Source organism: Apodemus sylvaticus, chromosome 6 (genome assembly GCF_947179515.1).
Source record: "Apodemus sylvaticus chromosome 6, mApoSyl1.1, whole genome shotgun sequence".
Lineage (NCBI taxonomy): Eukaryota > Metazoa > Chordata > Mammalia > Rodentia > Muridae > Apodemus > Apodemus sylvaticus.
In genome coordinates, this window is record NC_067477.1 from 43,619,675 (window position 1) to 43,642,394 (window position 22,720).

The 22,720-nt window shown below is 40.8% G+C and overlaps 1 protein-coding gene across 2 annotated transcripts; it reads right to left on the reverse strand.

Moving 5' to 3' along the window:
- Positions 1-1,049: 1,049 nt before the first annotated feature.
- Garin2 (golgi associated RAB2 interactor family member 2) lies at positions 1,050-21,151 on the reverse strand. Of its 2 annotated transcripts, XM_052186781.1 has the most exons (8): positions 21,067-21,151; positions 18,955-19,117; positions 17,169-17,368; positions 14,826-15,369; positions 14,181-14,189; positions 10,613-10,851; positions 3,058-3,086; positions 1,050-1,114 (listed from the first exon to the last, which is right to left on the reverse strand). In XM_052186781.1, the coding sequence occupies exons 2-8, from the start codon at positions 19,114-19,116 to the stop codon at positions 1,050-1,052; spliced, it is 1,248 nt and encodes a 415-aa protein (XP_052042741.1). In that variant the 5' UTR covers position 19,117; positions 21,067-21,151. The 2 variants fall into 2 exon arrangements, with proteins under 2 accessions (XP_052042741.1, XP_052042742.1); XM_052186782.1 differs by lacking the exons at positions 14,181-14,189; positions 17,169-17,368; positions 21,067-21,151 and having other exon boundaries at positions 18,955-19,077.
- Positions 21,152-22,720: the final 1,569 nt, after the last annotated feature.

Below are 22,720 nucleotides of genomic sequence, written 5' to 3' on the forward strand. Positions count from 1 at the left end.
ACTCACCTTTAGGCCATCCAACAGGTTTCTCCAGTGTGACCTTTTCTGTTTTACTAGACTTGTGTGCATTCCCCTGAGAAAGGGGGACAGATGAGGTACAAGGTTGGGGAGTTAGAAGAGGATTTGGAATGAGGAGAGCCAAAGGGGAAGAGGAGCTCCAGTACAGGCAAATGGAAGAGATGTCATTAGAGAAAAAGAGGGGAAGATGAAGGACCAAGATGAGCGAAAAGGACACATAAGGAGAAAACAATCTGCATCTCAAATTCAAATGATGCTCTAAACACCAGGTGTCTATGCTCTTCACAGGAAGCTCACTGCTGGTTCCCAACCCTGTCCCTTCTGGGGGGGTTTCCTCCCCTTTTCTTTTTAGTTTGGGTTAAACAAGCAGGGAGTGAAGTGACTGCTTAGAAGTTGATTCGTAATCTTGAACAGGAAGATAAAAGAAACTGGTGGGGTGGGAAGGGGATGCAGCATTTCATGGATGATTTTCCTTTTGTTTCTTGAAGCGTTGTCTTTGGTCTCATTCTTTGTCATGTAGGAAGAATACCATGGCCATGGGAAAGCCTACACCCTGGGCTCACTACAAAGAAGTCAGAAAGGTTGAAGAGAAGAATGAAGCCTTGAAAGGTAAGAAATTAAAAATCAAGGAAGGAGAGAAGTGACTTGGGTCCAGGACACAGGTCTAGCTTGGGATCTGCCGTGTCATTGCATGGTCTTGCTTGTAGGCACAGTGTGTTTGAAGTGCTGCTCCCCACAAAACATTGCACAGAAACCCTTCCAGCTGCAGAGGGGTGTGGGAGGCAAACCACATAATTTTGTCCCTAATTGCCATTGCCTGGGAGGCTAGGAGCTCACCACAGAGATCGATTTTCCCCCAGCTTTGGGGAGCATTATTATTCTGGCTTTACCTAGAAATTAGAATCACAGAGGTGTGTTTAGTCCTTGTTTAAACTGAATTTAATAGAATGAAGGTTTAGGATGGGATAGCCTTTGCCTTCTTGAGGTAAAGAGGTTAATTACCATAAGTATGTGAGAGGGAAAATCCTGATTCAGAGGAGGGTAAAGAAGGGGAAAGAAATGCTAATCAGGGGGAAAACTGAGAAACTATATAAGCCTAAGTAAGAAAAACAGGAAGACACAGGAGAAGAAAGAAGAAGAAGCAGGGAGACGTGAAGGAGAACAAACAGGGAAAATGGTTAATGCCTTGTGGCAACCTGCGTGCCACATCACACACCATGCCTGTGGCTCCGCAAGCCCTTTTGCTACTCCTTTGCTGTATCTGAGGTTAGTCCCTCATGCCCAGGACACCCACTTCAAGCTGCCTGCTAGCCTTCCAGAAATGGGCCATCAGCAGCACAGAATATCAGCTTTTAGCATTAATCACTGTCAAAATGCCCTCCTCAGTCCAACAGCCCAGCCACATATAAAGGAAGTGAAGCGACATGTTCATGTAATGGAGAAAGTTGGGTTAGAACTAAAGCCTGAGGCCTCTGACTCAACGTCAGGGTTCATTTGCCTTCCATACCCGCTCTGGGATATGCTTCATGGATTTATATATCCCGGTCACGCTGTCTCCCAAACCATCTTCCTTTGTCTTGCTCCTACAAGTGGACTTAGAATAACTCTGCATGTGTGTGCACACGTGTGGTGGGTGCACATGTATGTAAGTGTGTGTGTGCACACCTATACATGTGGAGGCCAAAGAACAATCTTATGTGTCTCCTTAAGACATGTCCACTTTGATTTTTGAGACATGGACTCTCATGGCCTGAGTCTTGCAGATTCAGCTAGGCTGTTCCATGGATCCTCTGTGTCTGCATAGTGCTGAGATTACTCGTGTGTGTCATTACACCCAGCTTTCTCTGGGATGGGGACTGAATTGATCTCCTCATGTTTCAGCACTTCAGTGCCTGGCCTGTCTCTCCAGCAGTCAGTAAGTCCTCATCATCTCTGTCATCATTGCCATCACCCTACATCATCGGTAGTATGTATCAACTGTGTAACTATGTACTAACTCTATCCGACCATCCACACACCCCTCCAGAGTCACACTACTGACTGCTCCTTACCTCCACCTTGACTGCTGGAAAAGCTTCTATCTGCTCTTTCTGTGTCTGGCATCCCCCAGCTTCCCTTACAGATTCAGTTAGTAGAGAAGCCATTTAAAAACCTGACACTAATTTACCACTTGTTTTTCCTTCAGTGGCTTTTCTTTGGCTAATACACAGACTTATGGCAAGTAACTTGCTTGATATTTTTGTCTAATCTCTCCTGAGTCTGCCAAAGTACTTCATATAAAGTACATGCTCATGTAACCTTGAAGTTGTGCCAGAAATTGTAAATATGACTACAAATGTCTTCAAATACTCTTTTGTTTGTTTGTATTTTTTTCCTCTCTACTTAAACCAAGTTAAATATTCCTGTGTGTTCCTTCCATAGTATTGTTTCATAAGTGCCATGTAGTGGAAGCTTATTCCAGCTCACAGGTTAGAGAGTGGCTGGGTGTGAATGAGCAGTCAGCAAAAGATAAGGTTTCTAATGGCCTGTATGACAGACTACCTCCTCAGGTACATGTTTGTTGTTAGAAATTGAAGATTCTTTAAGATCTGAGAATACATAAATAAGAAATCCCAGTACTCAAACATTAACTAAGTCACCCCACAGTGAGAGTCAGGCTGAAGATGTAAGTAGGAAGAGCAGAGGAGCTGAGTGATTTTAATTTACCAAAAATATTCCCCATAAAAATGTGCAAGGATAGGAGGCCCTGTTGCTGCTGTAGGTCAGATCCACCTTTAGAGCTCATCTTAGAGTTGTTCATGCCTAATCGGTTAGACTCAGGGAACTGGAAGCCAAATGTGACTTGCACACTTGAAAGGGTCTGAAGATGGTCTTGGAAGAGTCTCTCCAGGGTGGAGTGTTTAGAATTTTGGGAAGGCAACAGAAGGCTGAGCTGGAACCCTTTGTTCCTAACCATCTATAGTTACAAGAACTCCGAGTAACTCTTGTCTACTGAAGAGCACACACACAAAAAAATGTGTCTTGGAATTTATTCCTTACCTGAAGTGTCTGAATCAGTTCTTGTACTCCTGTAAAAATAAACAGCAGAGTTCCAAGAGTTGCCATCTTGACCACAAATATTTAGAAAAGAACAGCTGGGTCTGAGATAACCAGTCATTTTCCAAATGCTCTGTGAGTGGTAGTGGCTTGTGCTTAGCAAGCTTAGGCTGTATTGATTATACAGAGGAAGGTTGTTTATTTACAGGTTTTTCAGCTTGGAAAAGCCACAAATCAGATTGTATGCAATGGCATACCGTCTTCTGTTACTGTGTTTCTCACAGTCACAGGTGGCTGGCATCTCCATTCATGGCTGCTCAGCCTTCCCCTCTTGCTGGAGTGCAAGAGAATCTGTTGAGTTCCCTTTAGGTGTCCCTGCCCAGGCAGTCCTACAGAGGTGGCTATGATTCATGAAGGGGTCAGGAAGATACAGTCATTTTAGGGTCTACAGTGGATCTTTCAGGGACTTAAAGTAGTAATTCTTTGGAATCTTCTAAAAACAGATTCTGATAGCTATGCCAATATGTCTCAGGATTTAAATTGAAGATTGAGATTAATGATAAAAAATTATTGAGAGACCAGGCAACACAAAGAAAATGTGTCATACAAAACAGGCGCAAATTAAAAGAGTCTGTTATCCTGGTCAAACCAAAGGTTCACAGCAGTACTGTTCTGTCTGTGAAGGAGTGTAAATGAAGTAAATTCTTCATTACTCTAAGAGCCCTCTATGACAGTGGAGAAAAACTTGATTCTTTCATCTTTTATCCCATATAGATTTAAATAAAATGGTAGTGCCCAGGGAAGGACAATATTCAGCAAGGTCATGATTCACTTTTTAAAATTTTTGCATTCTAAAACAAACAATTATAAAGTGTCCCTGAAATTAATGGTCTTCAGAAAGAAAAATAACATAGAATGTATTCATCTACCTCACCTTCCTGGCTAAATCCCACAAATGCCCCAGGAATGAAGCTTAGGTGAGTTCCATTCTGTTCTTAAAATATTACATTTTTCTTTTTTTAATTAGCATTCTCAAATTAGACACTAGCTACTAATTATGTTCTTAGTACAAACAGGCAGCAAAAAGGAGCCCATGGTTTACTAAGCCAACTATTTTCCATACAAATATGTCCCATGAGACAGACCTCAAGAGGCTTCCTTAAAATAAAAATTTAGTTTTGTTTTTCTTTTTTCATTTATTTCTTCCTAGTAGTTAGGAGATTAATGGCATAGAAAGCTAACAGGGAAAGGCTTAACGAATTTAAGATTTGCTAGATTACAGTATTTTTGTATTTTAAAATTCCATTATTTCTCTGCTTATGTAGTGACACACACCATTTCAAATGATCATATAGTGAATCTGACAAAACCTATACTCTACAGAGAACTTTTCATCCTGTTAGCTTTGTAATTTTTATTATTATTAAAAAACAAAACAAAACAAAAACAAAACCCTAGCCAGGAGTAGGCCTGAGTTACAGGACATTAAGCCAGGGCTGCATAGTGAAATCCAGTCTCAAAACCAAACCAAACAAATGAGAGAGAGAGAGAGAGAGAGAGAGAGAGAGAGAGAGAGAGAACACAATAAGTGTTCCTGCTCAGCTCCTTGGGGGCAGGAGAAATGGCTCATGGCTCAAGCATTGGCTGCTTTTCCAGAGAACATTGGGAGACCCAAAGCCATCTGTAACTCCAGGTCCAAGAAATAGGATGCTCTCTTCCCTCCATCCCTCTAGCCTTCAAGAGCAGGTGGGAGGCAGAGGCAGGCAGATCTCAGTGTTTAAGGCCAGCCTGATTTACAAAGTGAGTTACAGCAAGGGCTACACAGAGAATCTCTGTCCTAAAAATCAACCAATCAATCAACCAATCAACCAAAAACTAACAAAAGCAACCAACCAAACAACAACAACAAACTAAGTGTGCTGGTGAGATGGTCTGGAAGGTAACCTGCTGTTAAGCCTGAAAAACTGAGTTTGCTCCCCAGATCCCACATGGTAGAAGGAGAGAACCAGTTCCCACAAGCTGCCCTCTGACCTCCACACATGCATCCTGATACATTCACTCCCAACCCCACCTCCACTAAATTAATGAATGAATATAAATGTAAAAATCATTTAAAAACAAAACAAAACAAAATGCTGGGTGTGGTGGTATAGGGCTTTAATCCAGAACTTGAGAGGCAGACAGAGGCGGATTTTTTGTAAAGTTCAGAGCTACCTAGTCTACATAGCAAGTTCTAAGCTAGCTAGAAATGCTGTCTTAAACCAAACCAAGCCAACCAACCAACAAACAAAAAAATTCTATGAGAACAAAACAATGTACAGCACTTGCCTAGCATGTACAAAGCCTTATGTTTAATCCCCAGAATTGAAGGAAAAAAAAAAAACAATTGTGGGTAGGAGAAATGATGGCTCAGAAGTTCAGACCTCTGTCTACTCTTGCAGAGGTCCTGAGTTCAATTCCCAGCAACCACATGGTGGCTCACAACCATCTGTAATGAGATACGTTGCCCTCTTCTGGCTTACAGACATACACAAGCAGGAAGAATGCTATATAAATAAATAGATAGATAGATAGATAAATAAATAAATAAATACACCTTTTTTTAAAAAAAAAAAACCCAAAATTAAAAGCTAATATAGGGAACTAGAGAGTTAAGATCTCAAACCACTCTTCCTGAGAACCTGAGTTTGGTTCACAGCACTTCAGCTCCAAGGAATCAAGTTCCTTCTGCTGGCTTCATGGTCAACTGCACTCAACATGCAATAACCTCAATAGACTCACATGCATACACACAGCTGGAAGTATCTTTTAAAAAAGAGTTAATCTAATGCTGAGGGAAGTTTTAGAGCAATGAAATGATTTTGTGAACATGCCACAAAAGGTACATACCACATACATTCATTAAAACCCATAGAATTTCATTCTATGAAGTATGACACTTTATGTTGTAAACTGTCAAGTACAGCTATTTAATAACAACACATCAATATTGGTACATTGATTATAACAGGTTAGTGAGGAAACTGGAGAGGGGAAGGGAAGTGGCTGTCTCTGCTCATTTATTCTATAAATTGAGATCTACACTGAAAAGTAAAGTTTGTCTTAATTTTTCTGGGCATGCAACAATTTCCATTGTAGAAGAGCAAAGAAAAAAAATGCCAATGTAAACAGCCTTAAGAGTTTAGATTCTAATTCATGGTGTGACTGTGGAATGTTATTACTGGCACTGTTGTGCCGTGAGAATGAGATAAACTAGAAGGCGGTATCAGAGTATCCCGGCCTGACCAATTTGACAAAGTTTCTAAGTTGGATGGATTAATTTACATCATTATAGGAAGACAGCTGAGGATTTTCTATTAAGCCCACACTGCTGAATAGTAGTGAAGGCTCTGTTCCCGACTGGCAGGGAAATGCACTTTTACCTTCCTTCTCTATTTCTGACCAATGGTTTCTGTTTCTGTCTTCTTTATTGTCCATTTCTCCTGCTTGTTGTAAACTTTCTTCCTGTATCCTTTAGCAGACCAGAGTTACTGGAAGCGGTTCAGGTCATTACTTAATTCCACGGAGATAACTCAGATTTCCATCAATAACAGATCAGGCAAACTAGGCAATAATGGTTTACACCCGTAATCACAGTGATTTAGGAGGCTGAGGCTAGAGGATTGAGGATATGAGCCAGGTTGGGCCATCTAATAAGTCCTAGGCCAACCTGAGCTGCATATTGAGACTTTGTGCTAAAAATGCAAAATTTTAAAAGGTTAGGGACATAGCTCAGGCAGAGTTCTTGCCCAACATGGAGACCCTATATAGAGTCAGTTCCCACATACATGAGGTGGTAGGACACAATGCCACCAGTGGTCTGGGGGACATTCATTTATTTTAATTATTTCTCCATCTCTAATAGGGAAGTAGAATTTCCTGGGGATGGTAATAGCATTTCTCACAGTGAATCATAAGAATGTATACCTAGCCTCTAGTCTAGGAGAATTCCTACAGGGAAACTCATGAGTTTGAGTTGACAGTTTTTCCTTTGACTGTAAAATACACATACATTCCCCTACCTACATGCTAAACAAACAAAGGTAATTGAAAAAAATTAAAACCTCGAGTATTTAGTAACAGTGCTAAGATAATTATACCTAAAGTCTTCAAGATGGGAAGTGTCCCTCAATGGTAAACTGTGTTGTTAACTTGTGTGAGTCTCTTGCTTCAGTTGTCAGTACTCTTTCCCCACAAATCATCAGCACAGAGTCTAACATTTATCATATAGATTCAAATTGATCTGAGTTCAAAAGAATGGGAAAGCGGGAGCCAGCAAAGGGGAAATCATTTGAAATGTAAATAAAGAATATATTGAATAAAAACAAAAAAACAAAAACCTTTGCCTGGGTGAAAAAAAAAAAGAATGGGGAAGCAAAAAGAAATGTTAGTCAAAGATTTATTCTGTACCAACAAAATAAGATGAAAAAGAATTATTTTTAAAACCAAAATAAGCTAGAAGAAAATTATATCATTGCCTCAGTTCTACAGGAAAGTTCATTTGTTTTGTTCATTGAAGCAACAAAAGTAATTTTTAGTGGCAGAGTGTGATTCATTTGCTTGATAATATTTACCAGGCACCTTGAGTGCATTAATAATGAGGGAATAAATAGTAAAAATAATCAAGTTCCTGTCCTTTGATGCGCTTTATTCTAGTGGAAGAGGCAGATCATAAACAAAATATATTATGCCAGCCAGGATGTGCCGAGGTTAAATCTGAGATGATGGGGAGGGATGGAGTGAGGCAGAGCAGTGATCTGAGGAAGGCAAAAAGGAACAGTGTGTGTGTGTGGCACTTGAGAAGACAGCTAAAGTGGGAAACTCAGAGAGAATAGAGTTCTAAGCTGTCTAATAATTACAAATATCTGCCAAATAAATCACTTTAAATGGACACATAAATAATATACATATATACATATAAACATAATGGGAAAAGAAAATACATTATCTTTCTAAATAATTGATGGAAATTCATAAAATTTCCAATTAAGTTATTTCAAGACAGAAACAGTAAATTGATTTTAGGAGACAACATACACTTGGAAATTGTGCATTGGGTCTGAAAGATGGCTTGGCCTGTTAAGGCACTTGCCACCAACCCTGATAACTTCTGTTTGATCCTTGGGACCTACAAGATGAAAGGATAGAACTTATTTTTTTTTAAGATTTATTTATTTATTATATGTAAGTACACTGTAGCTAATTACGGATGGTTGTGAGGTCCTGAGTTCAATTCCCAGCAACCACGTGGTGGCTCACAACCATCTGTAATGGGCTCTGATGCCCTCTTCTGGTGTGTCTGAAGACAGCTGCAATGTACTCATATCCATAAAATAAATAAATAATTCCTAAAGTTTTGTTTCATTTATTTTTTAGTTATGTGTATGTTGGAGGGGGTCTTGTACATGTGAATTCAGGTACTGTCACAAGGTGTCACTATGTAGCCTTGGCTAGCCTATTTAGACCAAGCTGCTACAAACTCACAAAGATGTGCCTGCCTTTATTTCTCGCATGCAGAGATGAAAGATGTGCATCACTGTGCTTTTTAATATTTCTTTCTTCTAGTATAGTTGGTAGAACTTATAGAGTATATAGAAATATTAATGGAACCATTCTTACTTTGTTTTAAATTTTATTATCATTGTGTGTGTGTGTGTGTGTGCGTGCGTGCGTGCATGTGTGTGTGTGTGTGGTGTGTGAGAGAGAGTGGGCACACCTGTGCACAGTGTATGTGTGCGCCATGGATCTGGGGCTCTAACTCATGCTGTCAGGACTGCACAGCAAGCACTTTTTGTCTGGCTTAGAAAAAGCAGACTAAAGTTTTGAGAAATAAAGTATACTTTTATAATTTTATGAGAACAAATTATATAAACAAAATATAATTCAGAGTTATAAGTAATACTGTCCAGAAATTAAAACTGTCCAGAAAAAAATTTGTGGAAAGTGCCTTTTTTCTTTAATGAGAACTTTGAAAACTCCTGTTTCTTCAAGTTTTCAATTTATGATTGCTTTAGTTTTCCACTTTGCATTTTTATTAAGTCACGTATGTAATTTATTATCTCCAAAGTTTTTTTTCTGAAAAGATTTATTTATTTAGTAATTTTGGTTTTGCAAGACAGTTTTTTTTTTTCTGTGTAGTCCTGGGTGTCCTGGATCTGACTTTATAGACCAGGTTGGCTTCGAACTCAGAGCTCCGCCTGCCTCTGCTTCCTGAGTGCTGGGACTAAAGGTGTGGCCACCATGCTTTTATTTATATTTATTTTAACTTCATGTGTATGTGTCAGTGCCCGCACATATGTATGTACACCTTGTGCATGCTTGGTATCACCAGATGCCAGGATGTTGGATTTCTGGTAGGGGATCTATAGGCAGGATGTACTGCCCCATGTGCATGCTAGAAGCCAAACGTGTTCTTCAGTGCTGAGCCATCTCTCCAGCTCCTAATGTCTCCAGGTTTTAAAGCATAAAAAAAATTATGGAATTTCTCAGTAACATTTACTATTCTACCTATTATTAATAGTTGATATGACACTTTTAAGTTTTTTCAGTAAGTAGCCATTCCAAAAGTTTACTATTTTGTTCTTTTTGGAATAAAAACAATTTTTTTTAGCACTTCAAGTTACTTAACAAATCCTAGTTAATTTCATTCCAAGTTAATTTTCCTATCCTGCACATGTGTGTACAGTATATATAACTCTCTCTTCCCCAACTCCATGCTCAGCATCAAGTCCAGGGCCTGTGTGTTCTAAGAAAGTAGCCTACTACTGAGCTACCCCCCCCCATCCTTCTCTTAATATATTTACTTAAAAGACATAATTGTACCCACCCAATTTTTTTTTTTTACTAACATAAATTGTTTAAGGTGAGGTTCAACTATGCTCCCCAGACTGGTCTGGAACTCTTGAGCTGAAGGGATTTTCCTGCCTTAGCCTCCAGAGTAGCTGAGACTCCAGGCATGTGCCACATAGCCTAGTGTAAGCATTTTGACCTGGGTTCTCTTGAAGTCTTACCCTAGAATGAGTGTATTCACTTGCACCTCTACCACTACAACATTTACTTGCATTCAGTCTGCAATCAGCTTTGCAATAGAGGTATTAAAATAATGAAAATAGGTTGTTTTCTCACATGACTGCAATTACAGAGATATTTAAAGGGTATGGAGGCTCTGTAGACAAGAACGCAGAGAAGCATAGCCAATAGCACACACAACCTTTCTAGATGTCAACACTCCAGTTCTAAATGTGAGCCCTGTACCTCTGTTACTTCTCTAAAACCCATGGTCTTAGCAGTAACCCAACAGCAGCAATTCCAGATGAGCAGCAAAGGAAGCTGGTGTGGTAATAAAAATTAGCCAAGGCTGACCCCAAAATGCATGGCTAAGGCATGCCTATGTCACCGTTCAGTTACTCTGTGTCTGCCAGAATCTTCAGAGACAAATGCATGAGTTTCCGGCAAGTAGGCATATGTCTGTACACATGTTGCACACACTGGCATGCAGAGTGTTTCCCACGCTACTGACCTGGATTCTGTGGTCTTTAGATGTATGTTTTGAAAACCAATCATTTCTTCTTCAGCAGTTTCATCACACATTTCTTTGCATATGTCTTCCTTCCTTTTTCCAGGAGTCAGAGTAGTCGGAAAGCACTCTTCATCTTGCAAAGTCAGGCTTATGTTTGAGATGGCGACATGTTTGGGGGAATCTCGGTAGTCATTCTTAGGTTTTGTATCTCGTAGACTCATATGTTTCAGGATATATTCCTTGAGAAATAACAAGCAATGGGAAATCAGAAAACAGGACACCATGTAGAAACAGTGTTTATGAAGAAGTAGTTTCTAGTCCTTTCTTTCATATTGACTGTCCACTCGTCCAGGGACAGGGAATAAGGCCTGCTGTTGCATGACTATGGAGAAGAGCCTTGGCTGGTGTGAAGGCTGGTGGTGTAGGAACAAAGGCCTGTTCCACTGCAGTCTAATGCCCGGCATTCAGGTCAGAGTGACGGACCCCAGGGTAACCTCACACGAGGTGGGTAGGGTCTAATTACAACTTATCTTTGAATTACACGTTAAGGAGGGCTTTCTAGAAATATTTTGCCATGTAGTCTTTAGTCAGGTTGCTCGTAGGAGCATCTGATAGGTAGTGGGGGCTCGGGGCTCATAACTAACAATATTACTTTAATTACTTTAATTTTTCAAGTCTCTAAAATGTAATTCTTTCCTCTGCTTTTGTCTTCCTGCTGCTCTCCAGGTCTCTCAGTGACTGTATCAGAATGGTCAGACTGCCTCATGTGGGCCTCAGTGCAGTCAGTCAGAGAACTTGTTACCTGTGTCGCTAACATTCCTCACGTCTGCCCCTTTCCTCCCATGGCAACCACCCTGTCCATTCCAGTACTGTTGGACCTAGGCACACATGCCTGCAGTTCCAGCACAGGGGGAACTGAGGCTGGAGGATTGCAAATTCAAGGTCAGTCTGTCCTAGTAGAACAAGAACATGTCTCAAAACAAAACAAAACACTCCCAAAAGAATATGTAGTAATCTTAGTCCCTAAAGAGAAAACTTCATTTTTTTCTTACAATGAAAATAATGTGTATTATAGACAGTTTAAGATGCTGTAAGGGGAGAGACGATGGCTTAGAACAACAGCTGCTCTGCCCGAGAACCCAGGTTTGATTCCCAGCTTCCACATGTGGCTCAAAACTGTAATTGTAGTCCCTGGAGACCCAATGCTGTCTTCTGGCCTTAGCAGGCACTGCACATATGTGGTGCCTAATACCGTGTGAGCAAAGCATGTATATACAGGAGAAGATCCTGTGAGGACTGAAGTGGGCGTTGGAAGCGCGTCCTGCGATGGCAGCACCGCTCCTCTGGCACACTTACTTCCCAGCCTCCTTCAGTCTGTTTTGTACAGAACTGCTTGGCGCTCACTCTGAGGCCACCGACTGCACTTCTAGTGTAGCAGTTCACCATTGTGTGTGTGCTGCAGCACTGAGGACTGGCTCAGGCCATATGGCTGCTGTATTTACCAGTGCCTCACCGATGGACCACCCAGCCCTTTTTTCTGCTTTCAATCTTGAGACTCTGTGGTCTGTGCAGGCCTCAGACTCACAGGCTTCTGTCACACTCCTCAGTAGCTGTGAACATGGGCTTGTGCCACCAGGCCTGGGTAAAATTACCACCAGAAGGTCCCTCCTGTCATTATGAACTGTGAAAAACTATTTGGATATTTCCTTTATAAACTATTGGCCTCTAGCATGGGAAACACTCAGAGGAATAAATAAGGTACAAACTGCGCTTACTCTCGCCATGCAGACAAACTGCTATTCACAGACAGTGTTGTTTCTTTTCTGTGTATGTGTGGTGCACATATGTGTTCAAGTGCACATCCATGTGTGTGCACACGTGCTTGTGGAGATCAGAAGTCCACGGGACTTCCCTCTCTAATTCCCCACCTTATTTTTTGAGACAGTGTTTCTCAGTGGGACTTGAGACTCACTAAGTTAGACTAGTTAGGCAGTGAGCCCTAATGATCTTCTTTCTGTGCCTCTGTGGCACTAGGATTCCCAGCTCTCTGTGTGGTGCTGGAGATCAGCCTCTGGCTCTCACACCTGTGCAGCCAGTGTTTCTCAATGGAGCTAGCTCCCCAGTCCCTAGTTTTTCTTTTAGTGTGTATTTATCAATGGATTTTTATGTCCAAGAGATTATTCTTTCCCCCTCTCAGTGTATATAATGAACATCTTTTCAGGCTAAGAAACACTTTTGAACAATTTTAACAAGTACACACACTAATTCATCTAATAGGCTTTTGCTACAGGCTTGACAGGTACTATGGGAACCCCTAAACAAGATGAGCATGGCACTTGCTCTCATAGTCCCGAGTTTGCTTGCTTGTTCTTGGCAAGCATTTAGGCTGTTCTCATGCCTTCGTTAATTTGCTGTTATAGGCATGGTATGGGCATGAGATGATTAACATGTTCTTTATGTGTGTGGTGCCATGGGTTGGAGCCAAATAAGATTGTGTGTACACCAAGCACACACTGCATCACTGTGCTCTATTCCCAACCCATGATTCACATCTTTGTAGCTAACTCTTCATTCTTGTTAGAGGGTATAAATATGTATTTTTAATTTCATGTGCAATAGTGTTTTGCCTGCATGTTGTCCGTGTGAGGGTATTGGATCCCCTGGAACTGGCGTTACAGACAATTCTGAGATGCCATGTGGTTACTAAAAATTGGACTTGGCACTTCTGGAAGAAAAGCCAGTGTGCTTAGCTTCTGAGCCACCTCTTCAGGCCCAGGCATAAGTATTTTTAAGGTTCTTGCTTCATAACCATTTCAAGAATGTTTGGCCAATTTTCACCCTTATTGTAGATCTTTCCAAACCCTCACTTTACTATACCTTTACTACCATCGCTGTTTTACTCTGATCATTGTCAGTTACAAGGTTAAGTTTGGGAAAGGACAGTAGAGGGGGAGAGAGGAGAGGTTGGTTATCTGATGCACTGCTGGACAGCTGGCAAGGAGCAATGTCTTTTGTGTTTCACTACACACTGACTGTAGACACAGACGAGAGATTTTTAATTTTTTCCCTACTATAATTTATGAGTGGTTTCTTTTGTAAAGTGTCCTCAATCATTCCTTTGTTTGTATCATGGATCCAGTGGACATTGTTTACTAGTCTTCAAACTGATCTATCTTTACAGTCCACTATGCTACCCAGATTAATATATATTTAAGTATTTTTATTTCTTTCTCCCCTCTCCTTCCCTCCCTCCCTCCCTCCCTCCCTCCCTCCCTCCCTCCCTCCCTCCATCCCTCCCTCCCTCCTTCTCTCTCTGTGTGTGTGTGTGTGTGTATGTGTGTGCCTGTGTGTCAGAAAGAAGGGGGAAAGGGAGGGATGAAGAGAGGGAGATGGAAGGAGGGAGAGAGAGAGAGAGAGAGAGAGAAGGCACCCGTGGAGGCGAAAAAGAGCATCAGATCCCCTGGAGGTAGAGTTATAGGCAGTTGTGAGCTGTGAGCTGGGAACTGAACTCAGGTCTTCTGGGAGAGCAGGAAATACTCTCTATTTCTGAGCCATCTCTTCAACCCACTAGTTTGATCTGTAAAAAGTTCAGTACCTTAATTCAAAGTCCTCACTTCCTAATGTGTAATTCATGGTTTGAGAGTTGCCTTCACAGTCTCTTTCTCCTCTCCTCTCCTCTCCTCTCCTCTCCTCTCCTCTCCTCTCCTCTCCTCTCCTCTCTTCTCTTTTCTTCTCTTCTACTTTTTTTTTTTTTTTTTTTTTTTACTTTCTGGCATTTTAAAAAGTCAATAACTTTTTTATTTTCTGATTTCTGTCCTCACCTGTTCTTATTGAAGCTTCAGCCCCTCCTCATTTTTAAGTAATAAAACAGCCATTTTGTTATATTAATATTCTCATTTTAGGGGTGATGACACCACACCTTGTGTTTGGTGATTTAGGCAGTCATGTATATATAATACCCAGAAGTTTAAGATTCTAACCTAGGCCTTCTTTCTGTCACACAGCTGCTTCTGATACTAGAAGGATAGTCACTATTTCAGGGAATAGTTTATAACTTATACTATAACTTATACTGAGCTTAGGGATTGAGTCAATTGTTAAAATCATGTAACTGTGAGTTGGTTCCTCAGCATTTTCACAGGAGTGTTAACTAAGACTTGGTGACATCTCCCATGTTTGATCATTAAAGAATGAAGTGTCCCGTAACACATACCTTTTCCTCCTGCTTGTTCTTTATTATATCGTCGTTTTCAAATACTATTTTGACTCCTGAGATGTTTGTGGCCATTTTGACTTCTGAGACTTCTGTGACTTCTGTGACAATTTTTATATCTTGAACATCTGTGACCCTATTTTCCAGAATATCAGTGACATCAGTGACATCTGTGATATCAGTGACATCTGTATATTCTGAGAAGTCCGCACTTTCCATGATGTTACAAGGGTATCTGTGTGTTTTCGGGTGCATGGTCCGCAGTTCTGTGAAAGCAGTAATGTCCGTGATGTCCATTGAGCCCGTGATGTCTGTGCTGTTTGTGATTTCTGAGAGGCTTGAGACCTCTGATACTTTGGTAGTTTTGACTTTCTCCTGGTTCAAGAGGGGGATGAGGTCTACCCACTGAGAAAATATGATATCCTGTTTATACACAGGAGCACAGAGCTGTAAGTAGTAAGACCGGCCGTTGATCAGCTTTACCTTGAGACGCATGTGCTTAGCACTGTGCACAGAAAGAGTCACAAACTGCAGAGGGATAAACCTAAAAACAAATGCAAATGTAACATTATCCAAAGACCTATCTGCAGTGCTATAAAGACATTTTGAGCTTGGAGGATGAGACAGTCAATGGTCTTGAGTCCCAGATAGCTGTGGGTGGGAGCTCCTGAGAGCCCTCTCATCTTAATCATGTGTCTAAGATTCTGGTGATAATAAATAAGAATGCCATCTATCATGAAAAACTGTCCATCCTAAATAAGGCTAAAAGTGAGGCTTAGGGCTGGTGAGATGGCTTATCATAGGAAGGGGCCTAGAGTCAACCTCGGTGACCTCAGTTTAATCCCACATGGTGAAGGACATACTGCATCTACAAACTTGTCTTCTGATATTGGATGCACACACACAAACGCATACACTAAAATGAAAAATAAAATGTAATCAGAGTTGAAGCCTAGATATCTAGGAATTCAAATAATACTACATTGAGATTTTATGATCAGTTGGAATGGTTACTACCATGAAGAAAAAAAACAGACGCTGGCAATGCTGTGAGAAGGAAATGGAAAGCCTTATGTACTATTGATGGGAGTGTAAGGTAGTGTATGGAAACTAGCATGGAGGCTCCTTAACAAACTAAAACCCGAACATCATATGACCTAGAAACATCTCTCCTGGGTATGTATATCTAAAGGAATACTATGTCCATAGTAAGTAGGGCACTTGTTGCAACAGGCAAGTTATGGAACCAGACAAGGGACTATGAACAGACATAAAGAAACAAGTATACACATACAACAGCTTATTCATTCATAAGGAATAATGAAATTCTATCTGCAGGAAAACTGTCTGAAACTAGAGATCATGTTAAGTGAAATAAGCCAGATTCAGTAAGATATAAGTAATAATATAATATAATATAATATAATATAAAATATAAGTCTTCTCTCCTGAGGAATCTGTTTTTTTAAGAAGAAGGTGGGGAGATAAAGTGCTTGCTATGCAAGCCTGATAACCTGACTTTGGAAGCTCCTGGACCAGTTGGTTTAGTGTACCTGGCAGGGAGCAGGAGAGACTCAGTGTCTGAGCAAGTTAAAGGTAGAGGCCTGAAACTGACACCTGTGGTCATCCTCTGACTCCCACATATACACCATGCCACCCCCATATTATTCTCTCTCTATTTCTCTCTCTCTCTCTCTCTCTCTCTCTCTCTCTCTCTGCCCCCTTTCTCATGCATGTGTGTGTGTGTATGCACACGTGCACACATACACAAATGTGATTACACAAACATAAAAGACATGAAAGTAAAAAGGGCCTATCTGAGATTAGGAGGAGGCCCGATGATGTGAGGTTGGGAAAAAGAGAGGGTACAATGAAGGATGAATATAGTCAAGGAACTTATTGCACATATATGGAAATATACATATTTCATATGTACATGTATGAAAATGTTATATTGAAACTCATGATCTGTACAATAAACACAGTGATAAAACTTTCTAAAAGTGAGGCTTAAATTAAGTTACTTGCTCAAGACAGTAGACTGAGTCAGTGGCTAAGGTGAGGCCAGCATTTTGAGGTGAGGCTGTTGTGAGGAGGACAAGCATGCACTTGAAAGGCGGTTTATCAAGTCTTTAGTGCTCATTACTTTAGCTTTTTTTTTTTTATTTAATTGTCATTTTGACTGCCTTTGTGATGAACCATTGTTTGTATCCTCTTAGAGACAACCTTGCATCATTTGAGAAAGCAATGCACCTGAAGTGCTCCTATGCCATCTTTCCTTTTAGCCATATGGGACTGCAGTGTTCTGGTAGAGATCACCGTTCTCCTGTCCTTGTAACTCACCTGGTGAGCACCAGATTCCCTGAAGAGGAAGACTTCAGAAGGGTTTTAAAGAGGGGTTCTGGTTCTTTTCGAGCTTCTGGTGTCAGATGTGCTAACAGCATCATATTGGGGGTCTTGAAGATGGGATTGGAAGAACAGATGCCTACAGTCACCCAGTTTGCTCGGTTATGCAGGTAAATGGATTCACCTCTCCTATTGACCTGGATGTAGAGAACAGGAAAGGAGTTTCTTGGTAAAAGGTATAGATCTAGCACCCTTGCTTGCCAAAACAGTGTAAGTGGGGGCAGAAAACAAGGGGGAAATGAGGCATGACACCTCCATTCCTTGGCTTGTTCATGATTTGGAGATAGCAGAATGAATAGCTGCAGTCTCTGGTTTGTAGGGTCTATGAGAGAAGTCCAGTGCAAACAAGTGACGTCACTACTAGTACTTTAGGCTCCTGTGGAGCATGCAGCTGGGGATTGGCGTAGGAAGGGATGGAGCTGGTGATGTGTTGGCATACACTTACCAGTTCAAGTGAGCAAGTGCTCTGGGGGCTTTCTGTGCAGCTTTTATTCCCTCACTTGGACCTCCAGAGTCAGGAATGGAGACTATGACTAGTTATTTGGGACTGTGGCTAACCTGCTGACTACAAACGTCCCCCTCCCTGTGTGGGCCAGGGCTATGCAATTAGAGTGTGCAAAAGTTAACATGAATAAGGTATGGGAAGAAAGATTAGCAGGAAAAAGTAACTGAAAGTCAAAAACAAAATTTTGGCATCCCATGTTCTAAGGCACAACCTGAAACATGTTTTAGAGACTGCACTCCTCTCTGAGTGGTACACTGGGCACAGAGTAGTCACGCTACTCCTCTGGGATCAGTCAGAGAACACATTTATGAAGCATGAGAGCTCCTTATCGCTGACTTGTCTGTCTCCCACCTCGTCATCCTCCGTGGGAGCAGCTGAGTGCACTGGCTCTGTGCTTGTTCAGCACCACACACTGCCATGACGTTTCCATGAGAGACAGGCATGGTCTTTGCCTCAGCAGTGTAGTGTTGAGTGTTAGGAGGAAAGCCAGCACAACATCCATGTGCTCTGTGTTTTCATCCAGAATGCAGGTGTGTTCTCACAAGAAAGTTTGTCTCTGATACTGACAGTTGTATTTTCCCTTCAGAACCAACATATAAAGTTTATTTTAATTCTTAGCTTTTCTTGGGTGGCTGTTTATTTACTCAGGCACCAGGGCTTCATGCATGTTAGGCAAGGGCTTTTCTACTGAGCTCATCTCTAGCCTCAGGTGTTTTTCTTTAAAATATAAGACTAGGGGCTAGAGAGATAGCACAGCTGTTAAGAGCACTTACTGTCCTTATATAGGACTTGGGTTCAATTACTAACATCTACATGGTGGCTCACAACCTTCTATCTATCGTCACATACATGGTGCACAAACATACATGCAGGCAAAACATAAAACAAATGCATGCATTTTAAAATGAAAATAAAACTCTAATAAAAATTATCCGATTACTTTCCTGCCATAGTATGTTATAAACATCATTTTGTATAACATTAAGATTATGTGAGGATGGCAATTCTAGTAGAGATAGGGCAGAACTCTTGCCTGTGGGTTTGTGGAGAACATCTGAAGTGAATTTCCCTGTTTAGGTAACAGCACTGTTCCCCTTAGTGACACCACACTATCCCTCCTCATATTTAAAAAAAATCTCTTCTCTATCTTTCACTGTCTTTGAGAAAATGAAGTATGGCAGCTTCTAGATCCTAACTGAGAGTATAAGTGTTATTTACCTGAATAAAATTGCTCTCCAATATGGGAGGAGATACATAAGGGGCATATTCTCCTCCATCCAATATGTTCTTAAGGTGCCCTAGTCTGTAATAGTGTGGGATGCAGAGGGCTTCTTGCTTATTCATTGACTTCTTGCTCTTGCTCTTGTTCTTCTTCATCATGCTGATAGGAAACACCAGAAAAGTAAGAGAATAGAGATAAATTAACTAACAAATAGAGGAGGTCATAGTTACATTACTTCTTTTAGTTATTAACTGAGCATATTTTATCAAAATCTGTAATGTGCATGACTCCATGGCAGGCATTGTAGGTATATACAAACTAGCAGCTTGTTGACAGACAGTAAGCAAGCAGACAGTAAGGTTGTCTGATAGCACAGACACCAGGTGTAAAGAGTTGCAGAAGTGGATGGCAGGAAACGCTTACTGGGGTGGGAAGGAAGGTGACACATGCCTCCTACCTTCAACCATTACTTTTATCATTCTAATTAATTAATCATGGAGGGATGTAGGGATATCAAAACTGCATTAAAGGATACTTCCACACCTCACATGTGAGGCAAAGGGTGAGATATCTATTTAATCAATGATAGTTCAATCCATGAACCACAACTCAGGCTCTCCTTCTCTGAAGACAGCTTCAACAGAAAACAGTGATTTTATGTTGTTGATTTCACCTTTTGTCTATCAAAAAATGATTGTAAGAAGGGAAGAAACAGAACCCAGAAATTTATGTGTACAAATCTTCAAAAGATTATTCTTTCTACTTAAACATGTATTTTTGTAAAGAATTTATGCAAATGATCAAAAGCTAAAAGATATCAACCAACACTGGGCATTGAGGAAATGTAAGTCAAACTATAGCCCTTCCTCAGAGGCCCCCTTTCCTCAGAGTCCACACAAATGGTGAATGCTATGCATGTCTCTGTGCTTCTAGCCTCCCACAAGCACACAGCTGTGGACACAGCAAGACGTACAATTCCAGTTCTTAGCATGGTTTCCCTGTAAGGCTTTACACTGTTAGCAATATGATGGTTCCATTTGTAGTTTCTTAAGATATCTTCACAGTGAAGATAAAATCAGTCAAGATGAGCCAGAGATGGAAAAGATTGAAAGAATGAAATAACCCAGAAGTTAACCAATGACACATGGTCACAGCACATCAGTCCATAGCAGCTAAACTGCTAAAAATAATGAGACTCTTAAAAAAGTGTATTAAAAAAACCAAACCAAACCAAACCAAAACAAAAAAAACAAAGACAACCGCCACCATCACTTAAAATAGAAATGATGAGAAATAATAACTAAAAATTAACTAGTGCGTTATAGGGTAAGTAATAAAGACTTTGCATGCTCCATCTTATTTAATTGAGACTACACTTATAGACCACACAGCTAAGGCTTAAAAAGGGAAAGTAACTTTGCCATCATTAGTTTGTACCTGATAAGCTATGATTCAGACCCATATATCCTGCCTAGGAGCTTTTGTCTGGTGTTTAAAGTCAATCCTGTGCTTACATGCTTGGAAAGAGGTATGGGAGCTGGCAAGAATGTGGGGGTTTGGGATAGAGGGAAGAAAGGAAACAACAGGGCTGGAGCAAACAAGACAGAAAATATCCTGTCTTCTTCCTGTTCCCTTCTCTTCCTAAACAGTTTGGTCCTGGTACATTTGCAGGCAGCGAGGTAGGAGAAGGGGTGGGAATGCACCCCAAAGCCCAAGGAAGGAAGAACAGTTCCAGTTGTTTACTGTCCTCTGTTACCACCTGCCAGCTCAGGCTCTCAGTTCACATGTCTCTAATCTAGAAAAGTTAGTTAAGGGCTGGTAAGACGGCTTAGTGGGTAAAGGCACTTGCTGCCAGGCATGCCAACCTGAGTTTTACCCTCAGTACCTATATGGTAGAAAGAGAGAACCAACTTCTATTAGTATTCTTTCTACACATAAATATAATCGAAATTTTAAAGTTGATCATTGTAGAAAGTATGTTGGCACATGGAATCTTCAGAAGAAAGGGATAGCTTGTAAAGCAGAGTAGAGAGGAGGGGAAGCGGGGAGAACAGGGGAATACGACCCTGTAACTCATGGTCTCATCCATGAGGGCCGTTAGATCTTACCTCACCTCAAGGCCAAGCCACAGTCCTGTGTTGGGAATGAAGTTTGTGACTCACTTCAGTTTGGGCTTCCTCCTTTTCATGATGTAGCTTTTGTGACAAATACAAATAAAGAAAACAAGGGATTATTACACTGCGCGCTAATGTCATTTCTACACATTCTCTTTCATAGATTGAGGTCTAAGCCTTAGAATCTTGTCACTAATTCAGATGGGTTTTATGGTTTGGATTTTTTGTTTTTCTTTCTTTCCTTTCTTTTCTTTCTTTCTTTCTTTCTTTTCTTTCTTTCTTTCTTTCTTTCTTTCTTTCTTTCCTTTCTTTTCTTTCTTTCTTTCTTTCTTTCTTTCTTTCTTTCTTTCTTTCTTTCTTTCTCTCTCTCTCTTTCCTTCTTTCCTTCTTTCTTTCTCTCTCTCTTTCTTTCCTTCTTTCTTTCTTTCTTTCTTCCTTCTTTTCTTTCTTTCTTTCTTTCTTTCCTTCCTTCCTTCTTTCTTCTCTTTTCTTTCTTTCTTCTTTCTTTCTTTCTTTCTTTCTTCTTCTTTCTTTCTTTCTTTCTTTCTTTCTTTCTTTCTTCTTTCTTTCTTCCTTCCTTCCTTCCTTCCTTCCTTCCTTCCTTCCTTCCTTCCTTCCTTCCTTCCTTCCTTCCTTCCTTCCTTTCTTTCTTTCTTTCTTTCTTTCTTTCTTTCTTTCTTTCTTTCTTTCTTTCTTTCTTTCTTCCTTCCTTTTCTTTCTTTCTTTCTTTCCGAGACAGGGCTTCTCTGTATAGCCCTGGCTGTCCTGGAACTCACTCTGTAGACCAGGCTGGTCTCCAACTCAGAAGTTGGAGACTTCCACCTGCCTCTGCCTTCCAGAGTGCAGGGATTACAGGCGTGCGCCACCACTGCCCGGCTATGGTTTGGATTTTAAGTGTCAATGTGATCATGTGTTAGAGGTTTAAAGATTGGTCCATTAGAGCGTTGGTCAATGAGTTCATCCACCAGTGAATTTATAGATGGCATTCCCATGAAGTGGCGACAACTTTTAGAAGTAGGGCCAACTAGATGGAGTAGACCACAGGGGATAAGTTAGGGAGTGCTCTTGTCCTGGGTCCTTCTCCTTTGTCTTCCTTGTTCTTTTTCTTGCTCCACTACCATGAGAGGCGAGCATCTGCTCCATCACTACTACTGTGTCTGGGAGTCATCAGAATGGGGCATTTGAATCCAGTTGCTACTGCTGTTTCTCATTTACTGTGTCTTCTTTGAATGTGTGTACATATGCATTATTTGCTTATGTATGTGTTCATGTGTTCATGTATACAAGGTATGTACATATGACAGGGTGTCTCACTGAAGGTGGAGCTCACTGATTCAGCTACACTGTCTTGTCAGCAAGCCTTAGCACAGTGGTTCTCAACCTTCCTAATGCTGCAGCCTTTTAATACAGTTCCTCATGTTGTGGTGACCTCCGAACATATAATTATTTCATTGCTACTTTGTAACTGTAATTTTGCTACTGTTATTAATTATAATGTAAATATCTGGTATGCAAGATATCTGATATGTAATCACTCTCCAAAGGGGTCATGACATGCAGGTTGAGAAATGCTCCCTTAGGATCTTTGTGTCTCTGTCTTCCTGGTACTGGGATTACAGGTACATGCCGCTATGCCTGACTTTTTAAC